At 40.6% G+C, this 16,907-nt stretch overlaps 2 protein-coding genes across 2 annotated transcripts; one reads left to right on the top strand and one right to left on the bottom strand.

Moving 5' to 3' along the window:
• The first annotated feature begins 1,671 nt into the window (after nt 1-1,671).
• LOC111666501 (homeobox protein Mohawk-like) lies at nt 1,672-8,967 on the top strand. The gene is made up of 6 exons (XM_023421833.2): nt 1,672-2,083; nt 2,444-2,603; nt 2,686-2,839; nt 3,012-3,350; nt 7,987-8,020; nt 8,314-8,967. The coding sequence occupies exons 1-6, from the start codon at nt 1,854-1,856 to the stop codon at nt 8,651-8,653; spliced, it is 1,257 nt and encodes a 418-aa protein (XP_023277601.1). The 5' UTR covers nt 1,672-1,853; the 3' UTR covers nt 8,654-8,967.
• A 1,556-nt stretch (nt 8,968-10,523) lies between these two features.
• On the bottom strand, nt 10,524-15,392 carry LOC111666561 (ras-related protein Rab-18-B). Its single transcript, XM_023421922.2, has 7 exons — nt 15,191-15,392; nt 14,709-14,764; nt 14,518-14,579; nt 13,651-13,723; nt 13,260-13,378; nt 12,892-12,958; nt 10,524-12,179 (listed from the first exon to the last, which is right to left on the bottom strand). The coding sequence occupies exons 1-7, from the start codon at nt 15,256-15,258 to the stop codon at nt 12,007-12,009; spliced, it is 618 nt and encodes a 205-aa protein (XP_023277690.1). The 5' UTR covers nt 15,259-15,392; the 3' UTR covers nt 10,524-12,006.
• Between the last annotated feature and the right edge of the window lie 1,515 nt (nt 15,393-16,907).

Here is a 16,907-nt window from a genome sequence, read left to right as displayed (position 1 = left end):
AGTGAAAGTGATCATTTTCTGTGGGTTTGTCAATATGAGTAACATGTTACATATAGTAATTTGATCTGTTGTCAATATGGAAATATTGATTAGTGCAGTTTTAAAGCAATCTTGGGCAATACGCTGTAAATACCTCGTTTGGCTGTAGTGGCCACTGTTCAGCAAAAGTTGCAAAAGTCTTGGCACACAGAGCAGCATCAGCATGAAAAGCATTATTAATAATCCTTCATTATTAATCTGCTGAGTTAGAATTACCAAATTACAATTAATGCAATGTCTAAATTTGGCTTTAGTTTCTTCTTCAGTTTTGTTCACTCCAATACACTTTGCTATGTGTTTGGCTTTTCGGATAGGTCTGGAGTTTGTGAACCTGCAGTCGCACACACACAAGTGCCAAACTATCCAAACAAAAACAGATATATCTCCTTCCACTGCGTTTTTTCAAGGTCTCCTGGCTGCCCAGTGTAGGTGTGTTCCCAGCTAATATCAACAGTCTAGTCGGTGAACACATCACAGAGGGACAGGAGTAAATGGTGCATGATAGCATGTAGCATTCTCCGACCGCTGCTGAGGAATGTGAGCGAGGAATTTACTGCACCTAACGGGGATGCTTCTGGTCCATGTGTTTTTCAGCTTTGAAACCATTGAAACTGAGCCTCCCCTCTGATACTGCTGAATTATGAACAGGGGGGAGAGTTATGAAGTCCTCTAATATGTTTAATGATTGAACAAGTGCTGCCTGGATTGTAGCCACAACCGTCATAAGTTTAAAGTGTGGGGAGGAAAAGCACATTTTATCACAATTGTTTGCTTAAAGATTATTAAGTTATGATTGTGCATGGTAAAGTCATTACTGTATTTGCAAACAGTCTTACATAAGAGTGTTTTGATGTCAAGAGGAAAAACATGCTGCTGAAGTTGAACCATAGAGTCTTCAAGCACTAGGCTCAGTGCCAACATGTTGTCATCTAGTTACACTAATGACAATGCTGAGCGTCTGTCAGACTTAGTTTTCATAATTGTTCGCAGTCCCTGTTATATGAGCGTTATCGCTGGATTACCACGGCTCACAGTGCACGCAGAGTAAAAGATGCACAATTCTGACACACCAGTGCACATGCTAACACACTCCTGTGAGTTACACATGCAACACTGGCTGAGGATTATATAGGCAAAAGATCAGTTTCATTTTCCACTTTCTTCGTAATGAGCCAATTTGTACTCAGCAGGAATCCCTGAATGACACGAGGCACAGTTTGGTGGTTTTTGCTGGTTATTGGCAACCGTGTAATTACACCCATAAATTTCCAGAATCCCCTGGTAAAACATGTATTATTATCTGCTGACACGATTTTTGGTAAAACCACAAGCTCCACGAGAATCATATGCCTCATGTAGGAAATATGAGAGCATGTCGAACTGGTGAACGCAGGCTGCAGTCACACCAGACAGAATCTCACTTGTAAATCTAATGACCGCATTTTCTGATATTCTTACATGTGGAATATTTTTCATACTGTGAGGTGCTACCACTGCTGCTGCTGCTGCTCTGCAAGCTTTTCCTCACAGAGCTCACAGTGATTGGACGGCAGGAGAGCCAATGGGCGGCGAAGCAGCAGGTTATTTGAACTCTCCTCACACAGCTCAACTAAACCAGACAACATCCTCTGACTTTTCAAACATTATTCTCCGTCATCATCTCTCTTCTCAGCCACAGCCCCCGTGGGCACAGAGAGAAGCACAAAGGACACCTTTTAACCTTTCTTTTTTCTTTTTTTTTTTAAAATTACTTTTACATCAAGTGTATCAAGGATGGGAACCTACGGCTTCTATTTACATCTGGAGGTCTACTGATGCACCTGTTGATTGAGGAAAATTCTGCGGGTTTGAGAATGAACAAAGTTGCTGTGATGAAGTCTGACACTCTGCTTCATTTGGAGGACGACGTGAGGGCAGAGGAGAGGAGCAGGTTGAGCTGTGTAGACTTACCTCAGACCAGTTTAACAGACGGACAGAACACAGACCTGCTGCAATGCCAGGACACCACTGACACCGGATCTACTATCAAGTACAGGAGATATGGGTACGGCCCTATTTGTCTGTATTATTACCTGTACAGTAAAAACAGGTGGTGATAGGCTACAGTATTTTGTGTTGCAGTTATCTTAAAGCAGCTATATGTATATATTAAAATGCAGTATAAAGATAAAGATAATTTCCCAGCTTTCTATTATGTGTTTCTAAAATGTTCTTTTTACTATGACTTGACTAACATAGTTGAACAAGATTTATAATTCAGTTGCATGATATTGTGTAACCATAATGTTTCTGATTAGAAGAGTTAGCAAGCTTGCTGCTGTTTGATGCATCAGTGTCACAGTGTAAAAAGAGGGGATTGTGGGCGGATTTAGTGAATCTATTAGGTGATTCCTGACTCCTTCAGGTCTCGACTGGGTGGGGTCAAAGTTCGCCACAAGAGACAGGTGCTGCAGGACATGGCCCGACCCCTGAAACATTGGCTGTACAAACACCGAGACAACCCTTACCCCACCAAGACTGAGAAGGTCCTGCTGGCGCTGGGCTCACACATGACATTAGTGCAGGTGAGACGAGCTTGTGCCTTCAGGGATGTGTTGATGTTGAATTTTGTGAGCCAGCGTCCTGTAACCAGGTGCATCTGCGCAGGTTTCCAACTGGTTTGCAAATGCCCGAAGGAGGCTGAAAAACACAGTGAGACAGCCGGACCTGAGCTGGGCCCTGAGGATCAAACTTTATAATAAATACATCCAAGGAAATGCTGAAAGGTTGAGCGTATGCAGCGACGACACCGACTCTGATGGTGAGGGTCACTTTTGCTTCTTTTAGATGGAATCGTCCTTCAACTAAAGTCCTTAGACAAGACTTGGATCTGAAACTTGGTCCAATGAGTATTCATCATAGTTTGTAACATCTTATATATTCATATGGATCCTTTAAATCTGAAATAAGTTGTTTTGTTTCCTTTGATGCAGACGAAGATTGTCCCTTACAGACTCCTATCAGCCAGTCAAACTTTGGCAGGTCATCTTCCCACAAGAGCGTGCTGGAGAAGCAGGGAGGTGTCCTTGCCGTAGCTGACTCTGCCAACAGTGACGACAGCACGTCACCTCCATCCAAATACAAGAGCAGTTTACTGAATCGGTATCTGAACGACACCCTGCGGCACATGATGGCCGCAAAGGGTGAAGGCGTCACGTCGTCCCGCAAGAGGAGGAGTCACTCTGAGTCGTTCAGCTCCAACGAGTGTGATCGAGATGTTGTCTCTCCGGCATCGTCCTACGAAACAGAGACCAACTTCGTCTACCACATGGGTGAGAGATCACACCTTTAACTCTATAGTGGGAAACACATGATGCACTCTCAATATATGGGAGAACATAACAATCTAAACACTTCATGTAACATGTTATGGCAACAACACAGACGGTAAATTAGGATGACAAGAAATGACAGCATCCCCTGTCCACAGAAATCATTAAAGCATCTTCCTTGTTAATTGCAGATTTATGTTGAATCTGAGGTAAAATGACAGTTTAACTACCCTGCTTCCCCTCGGTTCATTTTTAACACACCACGGTGTACAGTAAAATAAGAAGAGAATGAACAGAAACTTCCACATGGCTCCTCAGAGCTCCCTGACATTAATAAATCCCTGGCATTCCTCCCAAAGTCAGAAGCTCAGCAAGATTAGATTATAAAGTTACAACGAAACTGGGATGGAGTTTGACACCTGGGTGCCCTCTCAGACCTATAGGGAGCCCAGCACACTGACAACCCTCAAATCCGCGAAGGTACAGGAGCCAAAGCCTCTACAAACATTTCTAATAAAGACTCATGCAGACGCTGAAATCCCTCATTTTAAAATTGGATGGGGCTCGTGCTGGCTGCCGCCGCACACCGCAAATATCATTTCCATATACTAGAATGTGCCATTTGTTCCGCCTCAGCTTCTTGCCATGGTGGAAATGTCCAGTCCAGTCTCAAGGACAATTACAGAATGTCTGAGACTTTATTCTTCCCAGGGTGAGAAGTGGAAACCTCAGCCAAAATGTAGAAAATGGGGCGGCCTGTCATGAAAGCACTGAAGACGTCTCGTAGAGTGAGTGTCAGAGCTGCCACTCACCTGTGAGACAACGCAGAGCGAGATCACTAACATCCATTTGGCTCCTCCGTCAGGATTTGAGGGTGTAGCTTTGTTTCCTTGACTCATGTTCTCTTTGGCGGTCTGCTTCTCCCAAGTGTTACTTTCCTACTCAAAATCAATCTGAACTCACATTACATTATAAGAGTTGTGAAAAGATTTTTGAAACCGTTCCTTAGCAAATCTCATGGTTTCACTCTGAAATTAAACAAGGCATTCTTTAAGTTCCTTTTTAACTAGGGTCCTGGCAATAAAGCCTAGTCCCAGTCTAAAGCAAGTTATTTAATGGGTATTTTTGTAGTCTGTGACAAGGCTTAATTTGTATCCGGGTTTAATGTGGAATTGGCCCACTAACAGTTAACTTGAATAAATGGAGGGTCATTTTTAATCTAAACAGGGTAGTGTATTTACAGGAACGGTGAACCAGTGAAATGCAATACTCTATAAAGGATATCGCCTTTCTTAAACTATTAAACAAATACTGTATAATTTTACAAACATTTTAATTAGTGTTTATATGAATTTAACAGTGTGAATAGAATTCTCATTCGTTTTAAAGGGAAGCACTTTGAGAAAGTGTCTGTATGTTAAATATGACGCTGGCACCAGCAGCCAGTTAGCTTATTAGCACAAAGCCTGAAAACAAGGGGAAACTTGTATCGGTTTGTCCAAAGGAAATAAAATCCACCTATCAGCACCTCTAAACCTTGCTAATTTAAATTTTTTATGTAATTTGTTTAATCAGGACAAAACTGGACATATGACAAATTTCAGTCTTACAAGATGTTATGTGCTAGCTAGGCTAGCTAATTCTTAGCTGGGAGCAGTAACTTCCTTTTACACTTTGCTTATAATCTGCACAAAAACTGCTGCAGTGACTTCCTTGATTTTGTTTTTAATCTGTATCTGTATGAAAACCAAAGTGGTGACTGTCTTTTTAACTTGGTTTTTAAACCATGTCTTGATACAAAAACTCGAATGTGAAACGGTCTTACAGAGAGACTCTGGACAAGCTAGGCTAGTTGTTTCCCTCTACAGTTTTTCCCATGTTCGTGCTGAGCTAATATAACAGTCTGTTGCGTTAGCTTTATATTCGCTATAGGAGTTGTATCACTTTTATGATCTAAGCATACAGTATTTCCCAAAATATTGAACAATTCCCTCAAACATTTCATTACTCTTTAACTTCAAATCATATTTCTTTTGGAGTGATCTTGCTCAGCGCTGTTGAAATGTTTGTGCAAACTTTTAATTAATCCCTGCTGGTCGAGTTGAAGGTGTTTGCAACCCTGTGCGGCTCCTCTGTGGAGGTGAAGTGGAAAGTCCACCTGCCAGATTCATTACAGGCACTAACACCATAAACACGTTTATACTCCGCCCGCGAGACAGCTAAGACACTAAACCTCAGTGATGGGCAACAAGTGACGCCACGACACGGTGTCTTACAAGGACACTTTAACATATACTTTTCCATCAGACTTCCGACTGATATATTTAGTTATTTTACTATTTATGGTACAGGGATGTATGTTTACACTGTGCTATATGGTACTCACATCAAGTTCAGTATTTCCCTTAAAAAGGCTAGAGAGCCATAAATGTGACTAGAATCGTGTTTTATTGGACACAGAGTGGTGAAAACATATCTGGACGAATGCCTCACTGCGTTTTCCACCCATTTTGTTTCAAATGAAAACACGCATGCTGAGAGGGGAGTCTCTTGTTCACGAATAGATATCCGCATCGAGGAAATAAGGTGTTACATTATTTTTTTAGCGCTCAGTTGTTTTCCTGTGTGGATCTCAATGACACACCTGTGAGAATGACTGAAAGTCATTGACTTTGGAGCAGGAGGGGATTTATACTCATATTGTGGGAGAACACCCGACACTTAAATCAGCTCATGTAGACATTATTTCATTGTGAGTTGGATACATGAGACAGGATTTATTGTAGTAATAGAAAGCTAAATCTCACAATATACACAAAATACTTTTCATCCAAATTCAAACTTAATGACTTTCTTGCTGAGAGTTCAACGAGAAGATTTATACCTCTTTCTGTCCATTAAGTATTAAGCTGGAGCCAGGAGACCATTAGCTTAGCGTAACACAAAGACTGGCGGGGAATCAGCTAGTCTGAAGGTAGAAATATCCATCTACCGGCACCTCTAAATCTCACTAATTAATATGTTATATCTTGTTTGCTTAGTCTGTACAAAAACCAAAGTATGAAAACAGCAAGTTGCAGTTTTACAGCGGGTTAAGACTGTAAAATGACTATAAAACCACATTTTGTTGGTTTTACACTTTGATTTTTGTAGGAATTAAATTTAAAATTTTGATTAGTGAGATTCAGGGGTGCTGTTAGGCAGAGACCTTCAGACAGACACACGCTAGCTGTTTCCCATTTCCGGTCTGGTTTGCGTCCCCTGAGCTAACCTGCTTCAACCTGTAGCATCATATTTGCCGTACAAACAATAAGTTTGTTTCTCAAAATGTTCCTTATTTGCAAATGTAAAAGTTCTAACATGGAATTACAGTATCCTACACCACTGCAGCACAATGTTATATCAAAAAAGCAGTGAGCAACTTCATCACCCCTTGTAAAAAAAATTTTTGTAACTGATCCCTGTTATAAAATTGAAACTCACCAGAGGTAAAACTGTGCTTTTTCATTGTAATAAATACAACAGAGGTACAGAAGTACTTGGCAAAGTGTGTTATGGCTAAAGAGAGAAATGCTTAGGGACAGTCAGTAGCAAAAAAGCATAAAACAGCAAAATGATTTACTATCATCAAGTAGTTGCTTTTGGCTCCAGGCTGGCTGAAGAAATCAGAGACGGGATGTTTTGGGCTGTTAGCATTGAAAGACTATGTTTCACAGTGGGCCTCTAATTTCCCTGTCTATTGCTCTCTGAAGAAAAATTGGTTTTGACCAGCTTCTATCTGCTCCAAAGAGAAAAAGGCAATGCTCCAAAAATGAAATGGAAAATACTGTATGCTCTACATATAATGCACACTTATGCACAGACCACAAACAGAAATTGAGCAAGCAATATAATATTACACCAAAGTCCTATTTATCCTGCTCCTGCTTCTGAAAGAGCCAGAGATACTGGAATTTAATTTCACGTTGTTGTTGAGAAACACTGTCCTTTCTGAACATCTTCCACAGATGCAACAGGTTAACTTATTCTTTCATGAGACATCCCCTGCTGGTATTAATTAATTTTGTACTCAGGCTTTTTGTCAAAAAAGAGAAAAAGAAAAGAAATGGCACACCACTGACTAACTTTTACAGGTGCTAGCAGATCTTTCAAGACCTCAAAACTGAGCGTGTGTCCTCAAGACACAATGCAGATATCAGATTTTTTTCCTTCACGAAAGCTCAAGAGAAACACCACATTGTATTTGTTTTGGCCAGAGTAGCTGAGCTCAGGCAGACTGGTGCGCTACACTGAGTCAAACCTTTCTGGCACCTCACAGAGACATACAGGAGAAGTGGTAACTGTATACTCAAATGTACTAATATTCAGAGATGCACACACACTTGCATTTGGGTTGGACAAACACACACGAAACCCATGCATACGCACAGCCGCCCATAGATACATACATAAATACTCACACATATGCTGCAAATTAAAATCATTCACACATTAATATTGTGTATCACTAACATATAGTTATTTAGCCAAATCCAAACACTGATTGCCCTGTAAATATTCTGTTTGCAATTTCACTGCTATCAAGACATAAATTGATTCATGGCATTGTTATGTGTGTTTTTCTTTTCCTTTGCAGATACAGTGGACTATACTTCAACTAAATGTGGCAGGTAAGTGTAATTATTCACCGCTCAATCCACATAAAAATCAGCTTTCTGCACTTTTCAACTTGAAAACTAACACTACCCATAATCTAACTTGGCCGTTGTTCTTGAAATTGAACCACCGCCCCTAATTCATCTGTATTATTCTGGCTTTATAACAAGAGGAGATATCCAAGCAAATGGACAATATCTGCTCTGAATTTCTCTAACTGCTCTTAAGCTGATTTTTTTTTCAGGTTAATTCGGGCAAGAGGTGAGATGATATTCCACTTCACACAGCTGTTTCTCTATATTCACAGGGACCAGCAGCAGGACCGAGGCCAGCAGAGACGGGACGACCAAGGCTGGAGGGAGATCCACGCTGCCGTGGCTCTGACCAATTTGGCCCAGGGGCAGAGCCACATGGGGGACCAGAGCGGCGTTATGGTTCCCATCGCTGCCACAGGGCAGAGCTGCACCCGAGAGCCCTTCTCCATAACGCGAACCACTATCATAGACAGGATGTGCGTCACGGGACCCTCCTCTGCTCTGAGGCAGAGCTGCACCGCAGGGCCCACTCTCACCAGCCGCATCATCCAGAAGTCTTCTCACATTGCTGAGGTCCAGACTGTCAAAGTGGCCCTGGCCAACAGTGTGTAGGCCTTCAATATGAGTGCCTGGTCTAAGCACATCGTTCCATATAGGAATACCAGATGCTTAAGTGCCTTGCGATGTACAGCCTTTGTTATTTTGTATTGTTGCTAATAAACTTTGACATTTTCAATCATTTTTACATTGTAAGATAGTAACACTTATCTAACACAGTTGAATTTTTCTAATGTTTGCTATGTTCCTAATGTCCTCCTATTGCCCTCTGTTGCAGTAAGTTATATTAACTTCAATGAGACTGGATTATCATCCAATGCTTAATTTGACAGCAGCTATTTGAATAAAACCAATGTGAAATCTTTTGACCAGTCGTTCGCTTTGAATCATTGCTTTGCAGCGGCTGAAGCTGCAGTTATGTCTTACCGAACTGTATTTAGTGGTAGTTTTCATGTGTGCAACTGTGGCTCTCAGTTTCATTGCATTTTTTCAAATTGCTTTTTTAAAAGCTTGTAATATGGGCTGACGGGTGGCATACTGAACTGAGCAGGAAGACAGTTTTCAAGCAGAGAGCTGAGGTCAAAGCTCCTCTGATGAGCAATGATGCAGCTGAAGGAGGATTCACAGTAATAGTTGGACATGAGTTAACATCTGTTCAAACACATCAGTAAATCAGCAGGAGACATCAATGAAACACAATGGACAAGGCTGAAAACTCAGTGAACCTATTACAATTTCTTGATTCAAAGTCAAAGCAGCTATAATGAATATTTTTCATAGTAATAAAAGATCAATTGGCTATGTTTGATGGGAGCTAAGTGTTTTTCATCTTGTTTTAGTTTTCCAACAGGCAGCTGTAACTGTTCTCAATGTAAACGCCCTAAAAGCCTGTAGGTAAACTTTCCGGTGCCGAACGGCAGACTGACAAGGTTAGCAACAAGTTGGTGAACACGAAGCACTTAGCTGCAGCTAGATATTCCCCTCAGGACTTAGCCAGGGGAGACCGAACAAAGCTAAAAGGACAGTTAATATTGGACTTCACCAGAAACGTACTCCAACTGAATGCTAAAGTTGCTGTGCGTCTTCTGAATGTCTAAATGTCAGTGAGCAACTAGCTGGCGAACATAGAGGAGAGTTAGAAGCTAAAGAGACGGATATTTTCCTCAGGTGTTAGCTTAGTGGAGACCAAAACCAGAGATAACGAGAGTTAATTTTGGACTTTTATTTGTCAGATTGGCAGAAACAAAGCTACAAATTAATGCTGAAGTTGCTCCTGGATGTGTAAACAGGCAACCGCTTGCTCACAAGGCCCTAATATCTACTTAGTGTTGTCCTTACGGTTTGTTTTTGGAGAAAAATAAGGTAAGGGGCTCATTGGAAAATGCGATTTCTGTCCCTTTTTCCCCTCAAACAGCAAACATCATTATGATAAGTGAAACACCCAACTGTTTTGTTTTTCGTGCTAAACCGTTATTTTCATGCCAAATAAGCTCTCAGGAATTTTCTGACCTCAATACGGGGTCAACTGCCAAAAACTTCAAATACTGGAAATGTAGAGGACACGTTGAGCCGAAGAAGAATGTCTGGTACTCGCCGTCTGTAGAGATTTGTGGGGAGCGTCCTGTTCCGTCTAGGCACATCCTGACACCAAACATAAGCTTGTAATCACACATTGCCCTCTGGGACTATTTTACAAAACATGTTTAACAGGATTTTTCCACTTGTGTCCTGGTTGTGGTCTGTTTTTTGACATTTTGCGCAAAGAATGTTTTCAGTCCTGCATGTATGACAGGCTAGTCATCAATTAAGTGTTATGGAAAGAGCACCTCACTCCTGTTTCCACTTTAAACCTGCTTTTGATTAGGCGGGCTTTTACACAAGACGGAAACTAAATGGCAGCTCTTAAATGGCAATTAAACAATAGTTAGCCTTGAGTGACGGCATCTTGGGGCTGTCGTTTATTTCAGTTTGAAACAATACAAATGTTACTTGACCATAACTCTAGCAAATGTCATTCAATGTTAAGGCAGATATAAGTTTAACATATTGCTGTATATGATTCAAACAGATGCATAGCAAAAACAACAGGGAAAAGTACTGGGGTAAAAGCAGGGTAAAGGGTCAATCAACACAATTTTAAATGAGAAAATTCAAACAAATAGCAACAATGCATCAAAAATAGACTGGAGAAAGGAAGGTACAAAGCTCTCAGGAATGCTCTCTTACTATAATGAGTGAGAAATGCCTTAAGTAAATCCGTGGGACATTATATGGACCACAACAATACACACAACCTGCAAAAAATGTGTAGGAAAGACAAGCTCACAGGACAAGTTTGAGACCAAATGCATCCAGGCAAGATAACAGTGAGCTCAAGTCAATAATAGAGCAGATTTTATTGCAAGAGCTCTACTGCAGGACTGTAAACCTCACACTTGTACCTCTGGAAGTTATGGTCTAGATCAGCCATGCAAAGACAAAGACAGGTTAGTTCAAGGAAAATCCTACAAGACAAAGATGATTACTTGTTTTGCATATTTTCTTAGTAAGAGGAAAACATCTTGTCAGTTCAATTGAAAGCATCTATATATTTTCCAGCAAAGATGAATAATAATGGGGCTACGGGTAAAAATAAACTGGTGTCAGCAGCTGGGGTCCGTTGTGAGATGTCTTCTTTGGGAACATTCACAGGCTTCTAGTGCATAATGAGACGTTAAATGGAGGCCAACAAATGCCACACAACAAGTCTCCTCCACCACTATCCTTTATCGAAGTGATGTGGTATGTGTTTAATAAAGCTTGCAAATATATTGTATGTGACTTGTAGAACAATTTGTACTTTAACTTTGCGGCTACATATAAGTCGACGTTTACAGCTCACATAGCAGAAGCAGGACAAGCGTTTTCCTGGAAGCCAATGAGCGAAGAGACTTCCATATTGATTACAATTTATCATTTTGAATACAATTTGACAAGCTATGTACTGTATCCTACAAATTGGTTCATGTTATAGGCACTACACTATTAACCTGATGCCTTAATGTACAACAGAGTCACTGTTGCCAATAAGATAAATTCAAACCAGACATGTACATGTATGACATATGTACACTTGGCATGGTGAAGTTAATTTAAAATACTATACGTCCTTAGACAAGAGGCTATTCTTGCATGATCCTTTCATTAAGGTTTTAAACAGAAAGTAGTGACATGTGACAGATGATGGTTGAAAAGGAAGTGTGCAAACAGCAAAGTCCATTCGACCGACAGAACTATTCCCAACAATAAAATTTTTTAAGTACTCATCCACTTCCACCTCTCCCTCTCCTGCTCTTTCTCTCTTTCGCTCTCTGGTTCTGGTCCGTAGTCATTCCTATCAGGTTTGTGCTTTTTCATTTTGATCAGTTTCAGGGTATGGAGCAGTATCCTCCACATGCCTTGCCACTGGCCTGCTCCTGGTCCCCCAGACGGACCTTCTGGCCCTGGCCTTCACTCTCCCAGAGCCCTGGAGTCTGGAGGATCTTCTCCACAAGCTCCTCAAAGGCACACTGGACGCCATCTTTGGTCTTTGCACTGGCCTCTGTACAAAGGAAAGAGGAGCACCAAGATTTATGAGATCAGTAAAAAAGCAGCAGAGCACTTTCCAAAAATGTTACCAAAAAAAAATCAGCAGAGGTTCACGTCAGCTTTTAAAACCAAAACAGAGCAAAACATCCTCCTTTTTAAGACGGCGCGACACCAGTGACAAAGATTTTAAAAATATCCATGTGTTGATAGAAATATGAAGTATGAAATGACTTCATTTAAGAATCAGTAGACATCCAGTGGGATGAAGACATCGTGACAGTGGATTAAATCAATGACATCTTCTTGCCCAACCCTTCTCAAAACCCCTTAATTTAGCCGTTCTAAAATGGAAACTCCACAGAAATGTTAACCTAATTTCCCGGAGAGGGGCAGATTGTAGATGAGAATCAGGAACACGTGTAGACATGGATTTGATAAATGAAAGCCGGCTAGATTTTAATCATAATGCAGTTCTTCTGCAGTGGCTGCATCTTTCAGTGCAGCTCTGACAGTAAGAGACTCAAAAATCCCAATGCAGTATAAACCCAAACTAAACACATGATTTACTTAGTGATGTCTCAACTTGTTCCAACTATGCAATTACAGTTCTGACTTTTTAGTACAGTATGGTGCATTTTAATATATTTGACTTAAATTTTACGCCTCTATTAGTTTAAATGGCCATGTCTGACCGTGTTTGATTTTACTCTAACATGGATACTTACCAATAAAAAGCATAGAGTGTTTCCTAGCGAATTTCAAGCCTTCATTTCTGTCCACCTCATGGTCATCCTGAAAAGCAAGCAGACATCCTACGTCATTTTCTCGATGTGGAATACACATAGTAAAGAATCAAGTGTTTAAACACATGCAACATCCACCGCTGATACACACAGTTACAATTTTGAATATTTTTTGTGCTGTATAGTTTTTTTTTATTTTTTTTTTTAAAACATTACTAATGTAAGAAATACTGTATTTATGAAGCCAAAGTTGAAACTAAAGAGACGCTTCAGTCTTACACTACATATGCTGTATGTTAATAGCAGCAATCTGAGATCTGAAAAGGAGATGACATAATGGAGTGACCCACCTTATCAATTTTGTTCCCAACCAGCATCTTTACAATGTCGTTGCGTGTGGTGTAGGTTTCTAATTCGTTCAGCCAGTTTTCAAGCTTTGTAAAAGTGTCACGCTTAGTGACATCATACACTGTCAAAAAGGCAGAGAGAAGGAGTTAGAGAGGATCAACATATAATGTTAGTGTGATAACATCTTCAAAGAAATGTGACTGCCGTTAATGTGGTAGCTGTTGATTTACAGTTTGGGTATTTAGCTTTTACCACTTTCTAGGTCACCAAAATTACAAGCAACCAATAAACGACATTGACCGACATTATTCCTGTGATGTTATTATGATGATGATGGTATTAGTAAAAATTGTGGGGAAAATTTGTGTCGCCTTTTAAGTATAAATTTTTTACCGAGTATGACTCCTTGTGCACCTCGGTAATAGCTGGGCGTCAGGGTGCGAAACCTTTCCTGTCCAGCTGTGTCCTGCATAAGTGAAGACAGCGAAAGATTCCATGACAGCAAACTTTTAAGATCAACAGGTACAGAGGCCAAGGCCCAGTGTCCACACTCACAGACTGTGACTTTAACATGTGTTCCTTATAAGTCTGCAAGGTCTCAGGACTGTCCCACTGTGAACTGGCCATTGCCTTAGGACTCCTTAAGAGACTTTTGGGGCTCTCAGAGCCTTTGCTTGAGGGAACTATCCACAATTCATATTGGTCTGATGTTAAAAACAGGGATGACCAGGGAAGTCATTCATAAAACAGGAGGCTGAAAGAGCCGACAAAATCAAATTTACATGTATTTGTGTAGTTCTTTTTCTATAAGGACATAATTGTATTGATTTGCTTTAAACAAATTACACCGATCAGTATTTTTAACAATAAGTAAACTCTGTTGTGTTAAACTACATTATAATTTCCGCCTACACTCGCTTCAGATCATGTAACATGTGACTTCAATAAGTGGTGTCTTAAGTATTTTGAGCCCTTGCACCATCCAACCATCCCCCACACACACACACACACACACACACACACACACACACACACACACACACACACACACACAGTTTAGGGCTTAGGTTATGGCCTCGCTGAGTATAGAGTGTTTTCACTGGATTTTGAAAACTGCCACTTTGTGCCTTACGATGCTGTTACTCTGTTTTTTTCCTGCGATTTCAGCTGAGCAATGTCGCCATCTTGTGGAAAAATCCTATACTTCAACATGTTTTTCCTGACAAATTGTAGACAATGGCATAAAGACTTCTGTCTTACCCATATGGCGAGCTTTGCTTTGTTCCCATCTATTGCGAGTGTTTTTACTTTGAAGTCCACACCTGATCAGACATGACAGAGAGGAACGAAAGCAGACTTTGAATGATCAATCTTAAATTATCCGTGATTTCCATAAGTCTATGTACAGTATGTGTGTGCTGTATACATGTGTGTGTATATGTGTGAAATACCTATTGTGGCTGACTGCTCTGGATCGAAAGTATCGTCTGTGAACCTTAGGAGGAGACTGTTAGGGACACAAAGATAACATGGAAATGAGCAGGGCATACAGTACAATAGGCTTCTGCCAGTTGCTTTTAGTCAACTGACAATCAGCTGTGTCCTCTGTCAGCTACGTGAAGATCTCAGGATAGCAACAACTACATAGTTTTTATATTGACCATGACTATAGATGAACAGCATGAGTACAAGTTAAGATGCCTTAGTTTGGGCAAAAACACCCTGACAAGGCTTTACAACTGTATATGTAACGTTTGGATTATTACTCATCCTAATATCAGCTGGTTTCGTTAGAAACAGGCAGAAAAGGGACAGCAACAGTACAAGCTAGCTGTAGCAACAGCTGCTGCGCGGTGAGGACTTAACTTGCACAAGAAGAATGTCAACACTCACAACAGGCTAGCTAGTAAGCTCGCTACAAACAGCGACAAACCTGGACTTCCCGACTCCACTTTCACCAATTATCAACAGTTTCAGAGTCGTCAACACGTCGTCGTCCATGTTCCTACGAGAGGTACTTTGACTTCAACTTGGCGACGATTTAAACTTCAATTTTTACTTGTTTTCAGGGAAGCAGATAGCTAGCTGCTCCGATGACAGCCTGCTCTTCGCGCAACTTCCGGCTAACCTGCGACGCATGACGTCACCGAGGTTCACGAGCCCTCGAAATAAATAAAAATAGAAATAAAATAGTTGTTAGGCTACACTTGTATAGCTGGTTTTGTACAGTTGTATTTGTAATAAACGTTTGTTTAAGTACGATATATTGTAAAAGATTCAAAATCTAGCCTACAAAGAAGGGAAAATTTGGTCATGGGCGGAGCGGGGGGGGCGGCGGCTTGTGGGGCTCCAGCCCTTTGCTCCAGCCCCGGATGTTTTCCCAAAAGCCTCGAATCTTATGTAAAGTTTATAATACCATTATTTATATTTATAACTTCAACCTGGTGTAATTTTCCCTCAGTCTCTCAGACTGGACCGGCAAATCAATGGAGCTCTATAAGTACTGTCCTGGGGAAATAGCCATTTATATTATTATTTATTTTTGGCGAGCTGGGCGAGCCATGAGGGGAAATGAGTAAGAGAGCGCGAGAACAGGACACCCTGTGGACCAGGAGAGGAAGCAGGAATAGAAAGGAGTTAAAAGCTGCAGTTAAGAGAAGAAAAAAGGAGAAAAATATGTGATGAATAACCAGGAGGAGAGGGGTTGAGAGCGGGTGAGAAGAAGACAGAAGAGGGAGTTTGGATTTGAAGAGTAATTTGCAAATAAATATTTATTAAATAAACTGGGTACGTCTGTGAAACCCTCCTCTGGTTTTTCTGAGTCCTGAAACAAGGTTTATGAGTTTGGTTTGGTTGGAAGCTACAAAACATGATGTCACGAAACCTTACAACCCAGAGAGTAAAGTGAGTGGCGTGGAGGGGAGGTGGGTGTCCTGGGCAGCAACCAGAAGTGAATACGAATAACAGTAATAATTGAACAAACCCTTTCCTCAATGACAATGAAGCTGGTGAACTGAGACAGAAAGTTGGGGCTAAGCCCCCAAATGTTTACAATGTCAGGCCCCGCCCCTGAATGTGATAATAAAATATATATCATACATAATATGAAAATATAATAAATGATAAATAAATAATACATGCACATACATATATAACTCAAAATGTCACTGAGGTGTTAAAACTGTACTTTGGTCTAAAAGTGTTATGCTAAAAGATAAAACTGTTTTGTGATGAAAATCATCTTTTAAAGTTGCATACAATGTTTAAGAAACTGAGGACACTGAGTCTTTCTAGTCTGTTGAAATGAAGAAACATTTCCTGCACAGAAATATGGTTAAGACTGATGAGTGTTGTAATCTAAGGTACGAAACTCCTCATCTACAGATGTGGCTTGGCTAAATCTAAAATGCCAACCAACTTACTACTACTTAATATTTCAACAAAAATGTGGATTTGTGTTTAAGAGCTCTCCAGATATTTTAAACACGAGTGGTTAGAAGGAAATCCACCATTGTCAGTAAACAGGTAGGAAAACCTTTGAATAGTCTGAAGACCCACATTATAAAGCACAACACATCTTTGTCCCGTGCCTTTTCTACACTGCAATTATCCCCACGAGACCTAAACATTATGTTACCCCAGCCATGACA

The sequence above is a fragment of the Seriola lalandi genome, unplaced genomic scaffold, assembly GCF_002814215.2.
Source record: "Seriola lalandi dorsalis isolate HSWRI2012SDOR001 ecotype SW California unplaced genomic scaffold, Sedor1 jcf7180002054677, whole genome shotgun sequence".
NCBI classification, from domain to species: domain Eukaryota; kingdom Metazoa; phylum Chordata; class Actinopteri; order Carangiformes; family Carangidae; genus Seriola; species Seriola lalandi.
Note: the sequence above shows the minus strand (reverse complement) of the source record. Positions and strands in the feature narration are given on the sequence as shown.

What these genes read in the sequence shown, in the direction of transcription:
- LOC111666501 (XM_023421833.2), top strand. Translation starts at nt 1,854, where the DNA reads ATGCACCTGTTGATTGAGGAAAATTCTGCGGGTTTGAGAATGAACAAA. An exon ending in CAACTTCGTCTACCACATGG is followed by an intron (nt 3,351 to 7,986) that starts GTGAGAGATCAC and finishes TTTCCTTTGCAG; the next exon opens with ATACAGTGGACTATACTTCA. An exon ending in ACTTCAACTAAATGTGGCAG is followed by an intron (nt 8,021 to 8,313) that starts GTAAGTGTAATT and finishes CTATATTCACAG; the next exon opens with GGACCAGCAGCAGGACCGAG.
- LOC111666561 (XM_023421922.2), bottom strand. Translation starts at nt 15,258, where the DNA reads ATGGACGACGACGTGTTGACGACTCTGAAACTGTTGATAATTGGTGAA. An exon ending in AGTGGAGTCGGGAAGTCCAG is followed by an intron (nt 14,765 to 15,190) that starts GTTTGTCGCTGT and finishes TGTCCCTAACAG; the next exon opens with TCTCCTCCTAAGGTTCACAG. An exon ending in AGAGCAGTCAGCCACAATAG is followed by an intron (nt 14,580 to 14,708) that starts GTATTTCACACA and finishes ATGTCTGATCAG; the next exon opens with GTGTGGACTTCAAAGTAAAA.